The 14,458-nt window shown below is 34.7% G+C and overlaps 2 protein-coding genes across 3 annotated transcripts; one reads left to right on the top strand and one right to left on the bottom strand.

Moving 5' to 3' along the window:
- Window positions 1-1,381: 1,381 nt before the first annotated feature.
- Window positions 1,382-4,140, top strand: LOC130721846 (peptidyl-prolyl cis-trans isomerase CYP20-1). Its single transcript, XM_057572427.1, has 7 exons — window positions 1,382-1,539; window positions 1,784-1,862; window positions 2,463-2,510; window positions 2,599-2,622; window positions 3,140-3,322; window positions 3,442-3,517; window positions 3,751-4,140. Exons 1-7 carry the CDS (start codon window positions 1,474-1,476, stop codon window positions 3,887-3,889), a joined length of 615 nt encoding a protein of 204 aa, XP_057428410.1. The 5' UTR covers window positions 1,382-1,473; the 3' UTR covers window positions 3,890-4,140.
- A 3,405-nt stretch (window positions 4,141-7,545) lies between these two features.
- LOC130722729 (SMR domain-containing protein At5g58720) lies at window positions 7,546-12,932 on the bottom strand. Of its 2 annotated transcripts, XM_057573556.1 has the most exons (11): window positions 12,190-12,932; window positions 11,298-11,323; window positions 10,853-10,975; window positions 10,659-10,744; window positions 9,994-10,223; window positions 9,583-9,659; window positions 9,409-9,465; window positions 8,794-8,861; window positions 8,581-8,687; window positions 8,389-8,459; window positions 7,546-8,021 (listed from the first exon to the last, which is right to left on the bottom strand). In XM_057573556.1, the coding sequence occupies exons 1-11, from the start codon at window positions 12,767-12,769 to the stop codon at window positions 7,893-7,895; spliced, it is 1,554 nt and encodes a 517-aa protein (XP_057429539.1). In that variant the 5' UTR covers window positions 12,770-12,932; the 3' UTR covers window positions 7,546-7,892. The 2 variants fall into 2 exon arrangements, 1 of the variants encoding a protein (XP_057429539.1); XR_009014086.1 differs by lacking the exon at window positions 7,546-8,021 and having other exon boundaries at window positions 8,581-8,697.
- Window positions 12,933-14,458: the final 1,526 nt, after the last annotated feature.

Below are 14,458 nucleotides of genomic sequence, written 5' to 3' on the forward strand. Positions count from 1 at the left end.
CAATGTCCTCTTAATTACCGTACATTGTAGGATTCGTTGTTTAATAAGTGACTTTAAAAGGTGATTGATGTGGTACCTTAAGTCAGATTAAGGCGTTGTACCCGAAATGAGTTTGTTTGATAATAAAGACTCATGTACCAGTAAAAATTTTATTTTTGTTCTATCGTAGTAATGCAGCGTTCCATTCTTAGAGACGTGAGATTTTCGAGTTGTGTTTTCTGAGTTTTATTCATCCGTCAACCATAGTCATGTTACGCGCATCTCCATCATCATCATTCGTTTCAACCACTTATTCATTTTTCATTAAAAAATGAATTTCATGAGATGAAGCTAATTGATAAGTAAAGTAAAATCTAAATATGTAGTATTTATCTTGAATAACATGATAATAATCTATTAAATTACTTAATACGAGCACCACACTCAAAAATAATTCAGGGTACCACAAAATTACCATTTTAAAAATATCCAATGAAAACAAACTATACCTAGCACTACGAACTCATTTCGAGCCATCTATATTTCATTATTTCTTATCTTTTAACATTTTTCTTCCTTATTCTCTTTTCAACGTCTATGTTTCTCTTACCAACGCCTCATTTTCAGTTAGGGTGTGTTTGGTTTGAGGGAAAGAAAGTAGGAGGGAAAGAAAACACGCAAACCAATATCCTTCCTCTGTTTGGTTCAATCATTTAAAGGGAAGGAAAGAAAAGTTTTTGTGGGCCCCACTGAGAAAAACTTTCCTCCCTAAACTGGACGGAAAGCACCAGTTTATTGCTTTATAAAAGAAAATGGCAATAATGCCCCTCCTTCAACTCATTCACGTGCATGTGGGTAAGAGTTGAAAAATTCCCCCACTTTTGAAAACATATATTCTATATTCTATAAAAATATAAAATATATACTTTAACAAATTTTTAATGAAATACGTAATGTATATATATAAAAAATATATAATAATAATAAAATTTTTATGAAATTTTTAAAATTAGTTTTAATTACTACTTTTATTTATAGACTTGGATATTTATGTCATTTCATAAAATATTATCTTTTTCTTTCCTTTCACTTTTCTATCCAACCAAACAACCTAACAAATCATCTCACTTTCATTTCCTTTTCTTTCCTTTATCTTTCTTTCCTTCCTCTTTTCTTTCCTCTCACTTTCTCTTCCAACCAAACACATCCTTAGTATTGAGAGGTGCAAATGAACTTTATCCATTAAATATGGATGAATTAGGAATAATTTGTTTATGTAGAAATAAGCAACCTTTGATGGCCCAAACCCAAAACGATGGTTTAGCATTAACCAATAGGATCAAAGAAGTGCTGACATGTCGTGCGCCCATTGGTCCAGGTGACAAATTCATAGCTCCCATATAAAATGCCAATAATTCCCACAAAGTTCAGTCACTCGCATCACACTCACACACACCTAAGCGGCGAAACTGAGATCATAGAGCAAACCAACCGATGGCAAAAACGACGTCGTTGCTGCTCTGCACAGTGCTTCTCTTCGCAACCCTCGCTCTCATCCAGGTTCTCTCTCGATTTCCCCACTAGAATTGTAGATTTCATCTTTCTACTTTTTAGCTTATGATCCGATCTTAGCTTAAAATTGAGATTCATTTTTCTAATTTTTTGGTGGAAAAATATATCATTCTGTGTTAATTAAATGGGAAAATTATTTGGAGTTATAGAACTGGTTTGATTTGCAATTGGGTTTGGTAAAAATTAATTTTTTCTCAATTTTTCTAATTTTATTTAATTTTTGTTTTTATAGGCAAAGAAGTCGAAGGAGGATTTGAAGGAAGTGACCCACAAGGTTTTCTTTGATGTTGAGATTGATGGAAAGGCTGCAGGTATTGTTTTGCAAGGTTTTCTTTGATATGATTTCAATATGAAAATGAGATGAAAGATGGAATGTTATCATGATCATTATTGTTCTTGTTGTTGTTGTATTGGATTTCTGCTTATTGTAATCTTCGACTTTGTAACTGGGTAATGTTACAATCTTTCATACAGATTACTTACCATCAGCCAAATATCAAACTTATTTGGCCAATAATCTGCCTATAATTAATCATGGGGTTTGTGGAAAGAATAGAATGAAGTTTTGGCTGTTAGGGGGTCAATCATAGTTAAATTTTGGTTATTGGAAGTTATTTTGGTGATGAGCTGAACTAGAATTGTGTTATGCAAAGACTCATTCTTTCAATTAATACATATAGCAATCCTAATTATCAGAATTCTCTATTTTTTTCTGCACGTAAGTTTGGTATTAGAGTGTAGGATGAACTTATGTCTACTGGGACCTTGGTAGGTGGACATTGCCATTTCATTAGGAAGTAGGTTTGATAGATAAGCTGGTTTTTCAGTGTTGTAATAATTTTCTTCTTGTTCACAATTCTGGGTATCAAATTTTAGCTATTGGTATTAATGCTTCGATCATTATTTTCCAGGTCGTATCGTAATGGGTCTATATGGGAAGACAGTTCCAAAAACTGCAGGTTTGGTTTCAAATGCTCGGTACTTTGGTTCTTATAATTATATTCATTAACAATAGCTGAAGCCTTGTTTTGATGCTCTGTTTTGCAGAAAACTTCCGAGCTCTTTGCACAGGTGAGCTTGTTTCTGCTGCTTCTGTGTATTGTTTTTATCATAAATAAAAAAGCTTGTTTCAATCCTTTTCTATCTGTTTCATCTTTAGATGTGTTACAGAAATAAATAATCTCTCAATGTAAGAACTGATTAGTAACAGTTAGCCTGTAATTAGACTGCTCTACTTACAACAACCACGAAAGCCTTTTCCCACTATGTGGAGTAGGCTAGATGTATCAAACGACATCATAATGTCTGGTCATGATGATTTGTGCCATAATTAGACTGGCCTACTTATAAGAACAAATTGATGACATGTGTATTAGGATACAATTAAGTTCTTTAGATGGGTTATATGCTGTTCTCATGTTTCTTTTTAATGTTGTTTGAGTCAAAAATCATTTCCTCCTATCTTTCTTATTGACATGGAATTATGATATCACACTGAATGTATGGGATCCTTGTGTCCATTTAATGAATTAAAATATATGATATACATAGTTTTACGTTTTAACTATTGTTTGTTTGAAACCATTAGGGGAAAAGGGAATTGGTAAAAGTGGAAAGCCTCTCCATTTCAAAGGTAGTTCATTCCATAGGATTATTCCTAGCTTTATGATCCAAGGAGGTGATTTTACCCAAGGCAATGGAATGGGTGGAGAATCAATTTATGGGGAGAAGTTTCCTGATGAGAACTTCAAGTTAAAGCATACTGGACCAGGTAATATTCTATCCTATCTTCTATTGTTTGTCTTTTTAGATGTTTGCTGATTTGAACTTCATGCTAATGCTGCATACTGGACCCGGGATTAAGTCTTTTACTATTTTCTGTGTAAACAGGACTTCTATCAATGGCAAACGCTGGTCCTGATACCAATGGTTCACAATTTTTCATTACAACTGTGACAACCAGCTGGTAAAATCTTCTGTTCTTCTGCTTACAGTTTCCCTTTTCCTCATTTTATAAAGCAGATTCATAGGATGACTTAAGATATATGAATGATTTTCTATAGCATTTCAGCACATAGAAAATTATTCATATATTTTAAGTCATCCTATGAATATGCTTTATAAAATGCCTATCTTGATTTATTCTACATTTTTGCCATGCTTTAAGAAACTACTAATTAATGCACATATATCTGATAGGTTGGATGGAAGGCATGTTGTTTTTGGAAAAGTGCTTTCGGGAATGGATGTTGTTTACAAGATGGAAGCTGAAGGAAACCAAAGTGGAACTCCCAAAAGCAAGGTTGTGATTGCTGACAGCGGTGAACTACCTCTATGAATGTACTTCCCAATTCTCAACCAGGATTTGTTGAAAGTGTTGCAATCGTCCATGATTTGATCTATGGGACTACTTATATTTTACAGTCATGTACTACTAGGTTCAGTTCTATGTCAGTAGATTACGTTTACCCCTAAGAAGGCATAATGTTACATTTTTGAACGTGAAATATGTAGAGGGAAATCGAAATGAACATGGCAGTCGGAGATATGCAACAGGCTCTTAACGTGGAGTTTTTTTCTTGGTCGAAACTTGAAGTTTGTTAAGCTCGAAAAAAATGACACGCACTTATGTTTAGTATAGTTTTGTTGCCTCTTTGATGCTTTACTATGCTTTTGGGCTGTGGACGAAACCTTTTCCGTGTGCAACTTTGAGAGACGGTGCCCACTAGGGTGGGGAATTAACATTTTGGTCCACCGGTGCACCAGAGGGATAATTTAGACTTTTCTCCAACCTTTCCTTCTCCCTTCCACTTTACCCTGGTACCCTCCCTCAACAATCCCAGGTTTCTCTACCACCAAGCAAGGGATATGATGAAGATTGTGTTTCAGATCTGGGTTTTTAGGTGTCGGAGATGTCATCGGCGATTAGATATGCCGCGGTGGTTGCTAGTGTTTGCAGATCTGGGATTTTTCCATTGCTGTTCATGATTTTTTGATTTTCTCTCTCACCTGGTTAATTGTTGATCATCTTGTGAAGAAGAATGATTGAGCTTGCAAATCTGGGATCTTTCCATTGATTTGAGATTTATTTTATTTTCTGCAGTGGCAACCCAAACCCTCTTTTTTCTACATCCGCTCAACCACCACAGTTGGTGTAGCATTCGATCCATTGACTCTTCCATCGTTTTTCAATCTAATTTCTCTGAAATTCCTGATTTCAATTGAATGGCTTCTTCTTCTTCTCTAGCCAGCAATTCCGCTTTCTCCGCCTTCCCTCCCCTCAGTCCCACTCCTCCGTCTACCTCCGCCCTCGCTTCCCCAAGAAACTCCGTCAGTTCTCTCCCCCTCCCTCTGTTAATCGCTTGTTTTTCTTTTAAACTATTGCTTTGCATTATCTTTATGTGTTCTCTGATTATTACTATTATGGAATTTGTCGCAATATGAGCGTTTTCTGCTACTAGGATCTGAATTTGTAACTTAAAATCATGAATGCATTGTTCAGAGTTCTGCAATTGTTGGTGTTGTGTGATTGATGTAAGAATTTTTGGAAGTGCATAGTCATAGATCATGATGTATGAAATTGGATGCTCACTGTTTCTCAAACCAGGAAGAAAGTAAAGATGCTTCTGAATGAATGGGTAGAGAAGACACCAGGAACAGGGAACGGAGAAAGAGGAGGGGTTGTCAATTTTCATTTTTGCCCTTTTAATCATCTTCGAATCCTAACCGTTCAATTAAAGAATATTCCAAGATTCTTATATCTAATGGTGTTTAACCCTGGTGCACCGGTGGACCAAAAAAAAGGTTGCCCACCCTAGTGGGCACCCTTTGGGACATTCACTTTTTTTTCATCTCATTTCCAATACTTTACTTTTCTATCCTTTTTTTTTTCCTATCCATCAAATATCATCTCTCATTTCTTTTTTGTATCTCTTTAAGGGTGGATGAATTTGGGGCATGATGGAACTTTTTCAGTGTTCAGCTTTGATACATGAAAAATACTTGTAACACTTACTTTAACTCTCACATTAATAAGTTGAAATTTATATACCCTCAGGTCACATATATAAGCAAAAAACACTTTTTAGGTTCATTCATTTAATGAATGTATCTAGTTGTTTAGGTTTATTCATTTAATGAATGTATCTAGTCATTAAAACAACTAGATACATTCATTAAATGAATGAACCTAAAAAGTGTTTTTTGCTTATATATGTGACCGGAGGGTGTATTAAGTATCAGTCACACTTCCAATACAATTGGGCCCACGACCAATCAATGGGAACTTTTTTTTTTTTTGAAATTATCAATAGCAACATGTTGAAAAGAGTGTTAAAGAGAATGTTGCCGTCATTCCTCTCGGTACATTAACAACATAAAAATATACCACCGGTACATGAAAATTAGTTATTGATAATCGACTGCAAAAATTTAAAACTTCATATCAATCATAAAAATAATTAGACAGCTGTTCGACTTTAATAGTGTCTCCGACTCATTCCATTTGCCTAACAAATATTTGAGTTGGGCTTATCATAAAATCTTTTTTGAATTCGTATTTATACTCTAACTCAACATTCTCATCAAACCAAAGAAAATTTTCATCACCTTTTGTGGCTCCTTCTTTTACACTTGTTAGGAAATGCTCTCTCCAGAATGCCTGGAATCTCTCATCCGCATTAAGAATGTAACCTTGGTTCTCATAATATATATACGAAAAGTCGAACCTGCTCATGTTGAAACCACATCACAAGGAAAACATCACTTCACACTTCACATGACCCAAGCACTCCTCCACATGAACCAGTAAAGCACTTCACAAAAACAACACATGAAACCACATCATGAGAAAAAACAGCACATGAAGAAAAACAGTACAAGAAGAATAGCACATGAAATCAAGGAGCAAGAAAAATAGAACATGAAATCAAGGAACATGGAAATAGAACATCTATGACACATACGAACCTCCAAATTTTTCCAGTTTTTTTTTTTTTGCTAGAAGAGGAAAGCTCCAATTTTTCCAGTTTGGATACATTTCCAGCTTTTGTTTCAATAAAAAATTAAGAAAAGTCCAAAACTGATCACACATTAGAATAGTCTCAACGCGGCCAAAGTCATCATAAATCACCATTTCCAGCTTTTGTTTCAATAAACAAATCAGAAAAGTTCTATCACCGATTATTTTTCTAGCAAGGTCCGAAACTCGTCAGAATGATTTTGTATCCATTGATGACCTGAACTGAGGATGAAAAATAGCAGGGTGTTCACCATTGACGTAGAGGCCACACGAGTCCTGAGCAGGTCGAGGAAACACGAGAGGCTGTCTCTATTATCACAGCTGGGAGGATATCTGTTACGCAAATAGCAGGTCGAGCAGATGAGTGTAGGATTTTAGAAAGTGACGGAAAAGAGGGGGGAGGGGGTGTGCAGGGATTCGATGAGTGGACCTAACTAAAAGCCCCGTATAACCTGGACATAAGCTACTCACCATCAACTTATTGGAATAAGCTAAAAAGAGCTTATAAGGAGCTTATTAGTTATTTTGATAAGCTCTTCCAAACACATACATATATAAGTGCTTACCTTATAGAATAAGCTAAAATAAGTTTTTCATAACCTATTCCAAACCAGGCCTTAATTGAATCGTTCATGTTTTTCATAGCCATTAACTTATCATGTATTTAATGTTCGCTGATCCTGTCTGTGTTCATAAAATGCATTTTATAACTTACAAATGAAAACTGCACACAACTATGCAAGTGCCACGTGATATATGATGTGATTGATAAGATGTGAAAGATAGAGAGAAAAAAATGATGTGTTTGTGGATGTCCATACTATTTAGATGTCTATGAATCACTCAGAATTCAACATAAACTTATTACAATGGATCAAGGGGGCCAAAAAGCACTTCAATTGATCCTTTGAACCAGCCAGCATCCACAGCAACAAGGAAACCAGTGTGTATAATTATCAAACACAGCACAAAGATTCAACAAAATAAATGGTGAACTTAAATGAAAAATAAAAAACCCTGACAGATAAGAATCTTTGAATATTCATATATGTACAACACTGAGAGCATCTAAGGTCGTTAGCCTACTCTAGGAATGCAATCTTGGCTAAAACAACTTACCTAGAATTGAGCTCCAGGTTCTACATGATATGATACAACACAGAATGTGCCAAAAGATCTGTGTCAGAAACAAGGAGCTTGGCTAATAAAACAGACACCAAATGTACATGTCAATGTCACAGCTAGCTCTAATTTATTTGTCAGGTTATCTAAATTTGGTACAAAAAGCAGATAAGTCAGCAGTCAGCTTGTACAAACTTGATCAATTGCTATCACTATCACTGTCAGTGTCCAGAAAGCTAAACTCTCTACATCCAGCAAGTTTGATCAACACAGTTCCCCGGTTTTCTTCACTCCATTCAACTCCCTCTTTATCTAGAAGCTTTATAATCTGTATCAAGCAAAATGATACAGAACCACCATTTAAAAAAGAGAAAACATAATTCCAATATAAAACATAATATAAAGTCCTTGTAATAAAAGTTTGAATATATAATCCAACATTTAAAAGCATATAAGCTAATTTAATAAGCTTATAGGGGTGTTGAAATAAACTCCAAGTTATAACTTATAAGTAGGTATAAGCGCTTATTCACAAGCTAATAAACTCATGAAAATATACTCAAAACAGTTTATATAGATAGTTCATACGCAAGTTATTCACATAGGTTCTCTCAAACACTTGCATAAGAGATTATGCGTTACTATATATCAAAGGGCATAAGAGATAGATAGAAGTGGATGGATTAAAACCATACTGATTGTTTCAGCTTGGACTTTCCAACACCATGCGATCCACATCCTGTGATAACCCTCAGTGTCTGGACAGCTGAAGCAGACATAATAGACAAAATAAGTATGCAAATAAAACTCAATAACGCAGGGCCATTTTTTTAGTCTAAGTCTAAAGTCACAAGAAACGAGAACCAAAATCATCTGAAAATGCTTACAAGGAACATATGAGCCAAACAGTAGGTGAAGTTTTAGCATTCTCATTGCTGGTTTTACATGCTGACCATGCAAATCAATAGTTATCACATTTTCTATATCCTTGTTTCTGCATATCACTAACAATAGCTTAATACAAGCAATAATACATAGGCAATGTGAAAAAGGAAGTTCTCTGGCTTTAGATTTTTTTTTAAAATAAAAAAATCACCAACCTAGCTACAAATATGTCATGGCTTGCCTTAGTGTCTGCTTTCTGAGCTAATTTAGTTTGTTCTTTTCCCTGGTCAGATATATAAATAGTAAGCATTATTTACCATGTGGCCATACTAAAGAATATGACAAAAATACAATTATTTGACATATAAACTACCACGTAGTAAAAGTAGTTGATGTCCCACCCAAAATCATATTTCTATATAGAAAACTTCATATACAATGTTGTTTCTATAAAACAATGAACCTTGAAAACAGATGGAAAATCATATTTGAATCTAGTTTCCACATTTTAAAGCAAATACTTTACAACTTGGGCATAAAAATGAAGTAATAAAGCAATACATTGAATAAAGAAGACAGCATGGGTTTGAAACATTTAGATGAAACTTTCTTACCAAGATTGAACAATATGTAGGGGGAAAATTATAATCTTTTTATCTTTATTTATTTTTTGAATCAACCCAGATCAAGCTATTTCACAGAGGATAAAGTAGATGAAGAGACAATTACAGAAGATAACTATAAACAACCATCCCAATAATCAGTTGCCAAAAAAAAATTAAAGAATGCCTCATGCCACACAATCCCATTGTTCTTCCCAAAGAATTAACCTGGTCAGAAAGATATGCAGCATAAGCTCGATCACCTCTGGTAAATGCTGTTGCAGCCTGCAAAATTATGTCACCCCTTTCATGTTCTCAACTGAATGTGAACTCCATATTAAAAACTGGCTTAAAGATCAGAAAGTTAAAATTATCCTAGAAAAAGGCAAAACATGAACTTACTTTCTGATAATAAGATTTCATTGAACCCCAGTGCTGCTTTGCATCTTCCCTACACACGAGATATTCATCTCCTTTTGCTAAAAACCACGAAAATAGAAGTTATTCAACTTTCAGGGGTCAATTTGATAGCATCAAGGAAATCACCAAACTCAAGCATACAAAAAGATAAAACAAAGAGGAGTGCTAGCAATACTCTCTCTAACACTCTTTTAACAAATTAAGCCTTTATTTGAGTGCATTGCAAAAGGAGAAATGTGAATGCTACATGTATATAAAAATAACACATTTTCCATTACTGAAGATCAGACAACTAGTATTGAGTAACAAGCGGGAAATAACAATCACAAACCAATGAGTACTATTTAAGAGCCAGTAGTAAAAACGAGCAAAAGTATTTCAAAATTTCCATACGATAAGTACGCTTCTGAGATTCTGCAACATTTGGACAAACATCAAACCCAGGTCCCAAAGACTGCAACTTCTTTGCTACATTTCTCCAATTCATGGTACCGGCGTCGCGCTCAGAGCTTTTGGGAACATTAAACAAAGATTCCAACACCTTTTGAGGAAGATCTGACTTTGTACATTCTGGGCTAATAGCAGAACTAGCTTTGGAACTTGAGAGGACCTCCGCATAATTCCTAAAACCAAGAAACAATTAAGCTAGTAGATTTCGACAAAATGGGTGTACCCATTAGTAGTTCTATGCAGACATTTGCTTGAAACTCTAAAGAATGTAAATGTATATGTGAAAATACAACCTAAATAAAATGCATCAAGACATATCTGTTATTCTGTTGACAATATTCAATTCCTAACTCAAAATTCCACCTTCCATATTTTTCTCACCATTTGATGAAATCATCATGAATTTGAATCTAAAAGGTCTATCATTAGAGATAATTCATGACAAGATATTATGGTGTTATTCAATCCATGCAGCCAATTCCACATGGCAGTAAAAGGCATAGGTCATTGCTGTTTTTGTACTTTTGAAAGGAAGTGGTGCAAAGGAGAGAAAATTGGAAGACAAAGTCATAGTTTATCAACACTGCACTTTGAACTAGCAGCCTTACCTGCCAAAAGATCCCAGAGACCAGAAATTATCAGAAAAATCACCTTCCGATGAAAGAGATGCACACTCTGATCTCCTATCAACAAACTGTGACAAAATTTGAGAATCAAAATTAATCAATTCTATGTACAGTAAGGATGCAGATAGTTAAGAAGTTAAAATTATCCCCAAAAACAATTCTATATTGCCACTTACAGAGTCATTATGATCAATAAGGAATCTCATATCAGCCGGGTTATAACCACTGTAATCAGGACGTGTATCATTACCGGATTGGTCACTTGTGGACGCAGATAAGTCAAGTAATACATCCATGGCCTGGAAAATCACATTCACAGCTAATCATATTACAAAAGTAGCATAATTTTATTTGATAACTGTAAAATTCCTGCAGAGATGCGAATTAAGTTAATGCAGTGCAATTACTGTCCATTTGCATAAAGAATGCCATGGAATTAATAGGAAGATGCAACCTGAATAACCGCACGTACACAGATAACTAACGATGAATGGAAAAACAAAACAGCAGTGCCGCACTAACACAATAAGTCACCAGTGTCATGGATAATTAAAGTGAACTTTGAGCAAAATTGAGAATTGAGAATAAAATACAACATCCAGTGTCATGGATTCTTCATACCTTTTCAATGTCATATCCGCACTGACCTGCATGCGAAGACAAATTCCAAGATTATGCAATAAACCAAAGTATAATAATTGACAGTGGCATAAACAAGTACATATATGCCTTAGTATTTTAAGGCCGGAGCATGACTTGTGTCCTAAAATCTAATGATATAGCCTTTTTAAGGGTCTAAACTAACCATTCTAGAAGTCAAGCATGAAAGCCAATTTAAAAGTCGGTTTTGTAACAAAATCTTTCAAAAAGCCATAGTACTTACTATTACTTGAAAGACTTGAACCAAATAAAAATAGTGTTACATTATTTTAAATAGTTCACATGTAAGGTTTAATAGATTCTTTGGATGAACTAAAAAGTTCATGCTTCTTAGCTAAACAAGCTTTTTAAGCTAAATAGGGTTTTAGAAAAGCCTTGAGCTAGTATGTTTAGTAAAAAGGTTTAGAACCTGTTTGGTTACATGCCCAAACATGTCTTCCACTAAAATTGTTTAGATATAGTTAGTTGTTTGTCTATACTTTTCTTATTACTAAAAGTATATTGTGCTCAATAAGAGGGCTTGTGGGAGAAGTTAGACTTTCATTGGGAAAAAATTCAATCTAGATACAAAATCCACAACATATAACTACACTGCACTTCAAAAGTAATGTTATTTTATCATCATACAAATGAAAACCATTCCTTTAAACCTACTTTTATAATTTAGAATATCATCCACAAACAACACCATTCGAAGAAAACTGTAAACGGATACAAAACTGAAAGTAGAAATCAAAACAAACAAATGAATTTTCCAACTTCTGGTAATAGAAAAAATCATGGGATGTCATTGTCCATACAAGTTTCAAGGAACAAAATCGAAGTTCAAAAGCAAAAAAAGCCAAATACTCACAAAGAACATCTCTAACAACAGCGAGATTAAGGTCACAATCATCTCCAAGCATGGAGCAGAGAAACTGCTCTGCATCTTCCTTCTCCACAAACCCATTCCGAAACCCTTTGTTCCTGGTTGCATTCCTCCTCACATACTCTTTCCCCAACACCGTTGAAACAGTACCCGCGGCGGCGACCACCTTCTTCTTCTGCTTACCCCCTTTGAAATCCCCAAAACTCGGCTCCAGAAACCCGTCAGAGGAACCCGAAGTGGAGGAGGAAAAATCCAACCCGGAAGAAACCCCACTGCTGCCACCGCTTGACGAAGAAGCAGAAGAAGAAGGGAAAAAGGAGTCCTCAGCGGTGTCGGTTAAACCTCGCCGGAGAATCTCCGAAGCCTTGCCGGGATCACCTCCGGCAACGGTGTAAGCCATTGCAGCTTCGTCGATGGAAGATAAGGAGAACGCTTCAACCAACGCCTCCAAAACGATGCGTTTTGTCTCTTCTTCTTCTGCAGGTTTTTTTTCAACGACCCCTTTTTTGTCCTCAACCTTGTTCGGTGGTGGCTTCTGTTTCTTCTTCCTCCGCGCGTTCTTCATCTTCCAAACAGAGGAAAATCGGATCTGGAGTGGAGGAAGGAGATTTCAGAGGAAAATCTGATGAGAATGGTGAGATTTTGGTGAGGAAATGGGAATGGTTGATAGGGGTTGAAGAAGAAACGGCATGAGAGAATCTCTGGGTTTCAAAAGAATAAACAAAAATAATTGCAGTTGTTATGATTAAATAATACAAGGCTTAAATATGTTTTTAGTCCTACAAATATAGAATATGTTGGTTTTAGTCTCTGAAACAATATTTCTTAATTTTTAATCCTTGAAAATATACATTGTTATTTTTTTTAGGTTATGTTTGGTTTTCGGTTTGGAAGTCCGTTTGGAATATAGGAATTCGAGATCACACATTCCAATGCCCCAAACGTGAAAGAGGCTTTGACCTCCGTTAAGCATTTTCGAACTGAAAATCAAACAAACATTTAGGCTCTGTTTGGATTTACGTTGGGTGAATATGAAAGCACATTCACACAACTCAACAAGTGCATTCCGTTGGTTAAATGTGCATTGGAAATCGTGATCTCGAATTTCAATGTTTCAAACGGACTTCCAAACTGAAAACCAAACAGACACTTAGTCATTACCGTTAAGTTTTACTTGTGTAGCTTACATAATAGTAACTCACTCTTCCTTCTTGAAATACTTTATCTGATTTAACATTACAGGACGCACATACTAACGTAATTGAGTGCTACTAAGTTGTGCACGTGAACACACGTTGATCTCAATGGATCATTAAATCAAATCGTGTGACACGTAATTGGCTTCAAATCAAATTGTGTGACACGTAAATATCAAACAAAATCCATATAAGATGAATGAGTCACCACTATATATGTGATATAGTAAAAATGAATAGGCAAAAGACTATAAAAAATGACAATGTACATTTTTAGGATTAAAAATTAAAAAATATTATTTCAGGGACTTAAAACAATATTTGTTATATTTTAAGGAGTCAAAAAACCAATAATAAAAGTTAACAGACGGTTAATTTTATGTTTGTAAACGAAAAAATATAAAATAATAAAGGAATTATTGATTGGTCACGAAACGAAGCGAAAGCAAACGTGGCTATTAATATATGGTGGCTAGTCAAATTTGGTGATAGTTGGACTTCCTTGGAATCTCACACGGCCAGTTAGGAAAGCTTCGAATCAAATCTTCTTGCTATCAATTGGGTAAAAAATATCTATATATTTTACTTTATAACATTATTTTATATTATTTTTTTAACTTTCTATTATTTTACCTCAATTATATGTTTATTAAGGTAATAATAGGATAAGATAAGTTTAGAGTTTAATGGATATACACTGACAGTGTAAAATAGTTTTACACAGACATCCAATTGAATTCCGCCAAATCAGAAAATATCTTATTCTTTTAATTAAAATTAAAGTCAAATGTAATTATCTCTCCTATGTGGCATGCTTTGGTTGGATGACTGTGTAAAACTATTTTACACTGTCAGTGCATATCCATTAAACTCATAAGTTTATCACTTTTTATTTTGATAAGCAGATAAGTTTAACACTTGTTCTATTCAACTAATTAAGTAGTGTTAATTATATAAGGATTTTTTTTTTCTTCATCGGAAAGTGATTATATAAGGATTTCTAGTCAAACTAATGTGACTTTCTTAGTTAGGAGTTTAATTTTGATGTATTAGCCGTG

Source organism: Lotus japonicus, chromosome 6 (assembly GCF_012489685.1).
Source record: "Lotus japonicus ecotype B-129 chromosome 6, LjGifu_v1.2".
Classification (NCBI taxonomy): Eukaryota; Viridiplantae; Streptophyta; class Magnoliopsida; order Fabales; family Fabaceae; genus Lotus; species Lotus japonicus.

Coding starts and splice junctions, on each gene's coding strand:
- LOC130721846 (XM_057572427.1), top strand. CDS start 1,474: ATGGCAAAAACGACGTCGTTGCTGCTCTGCACAGTGCTTCTCTTCGCA. Junction 3,323..3,441: donor GTTAAAGCATACTGGACCAG/GTAATATTCTAT, acceptor CTGTGTAAACAG/GACTTCTATCAATGGCAAAC. Junction 3,518..3,750: donor ACAACTGTGACAACCAGCTG/GTAAAATCTTCT, acceptor TATATCTGATAG/GTTGGATGGAAGGCATGTTG.
- LOC130722729 (XM_057573556.1), bottom strand. CDS start 12,769: ATGAAGAACGCGCGGAGGAAGAAGAAACAGAAGCCACCACCGAACAAG. Junction 9,660..9,993: donor ATCTCAGAAGCGTACTTATC/GTATGGAAATTT, acceptor CGTGGTTTTTAG/CAAAAGGAGATGAATATCTC. Junction 8,460..8,580: donor GTTTGGCTCATATGTTCCTT/GTAAGCATTTTC, acceptor TGTCTGCTTCAG/CTGTCCAGACACTGAGGGTT.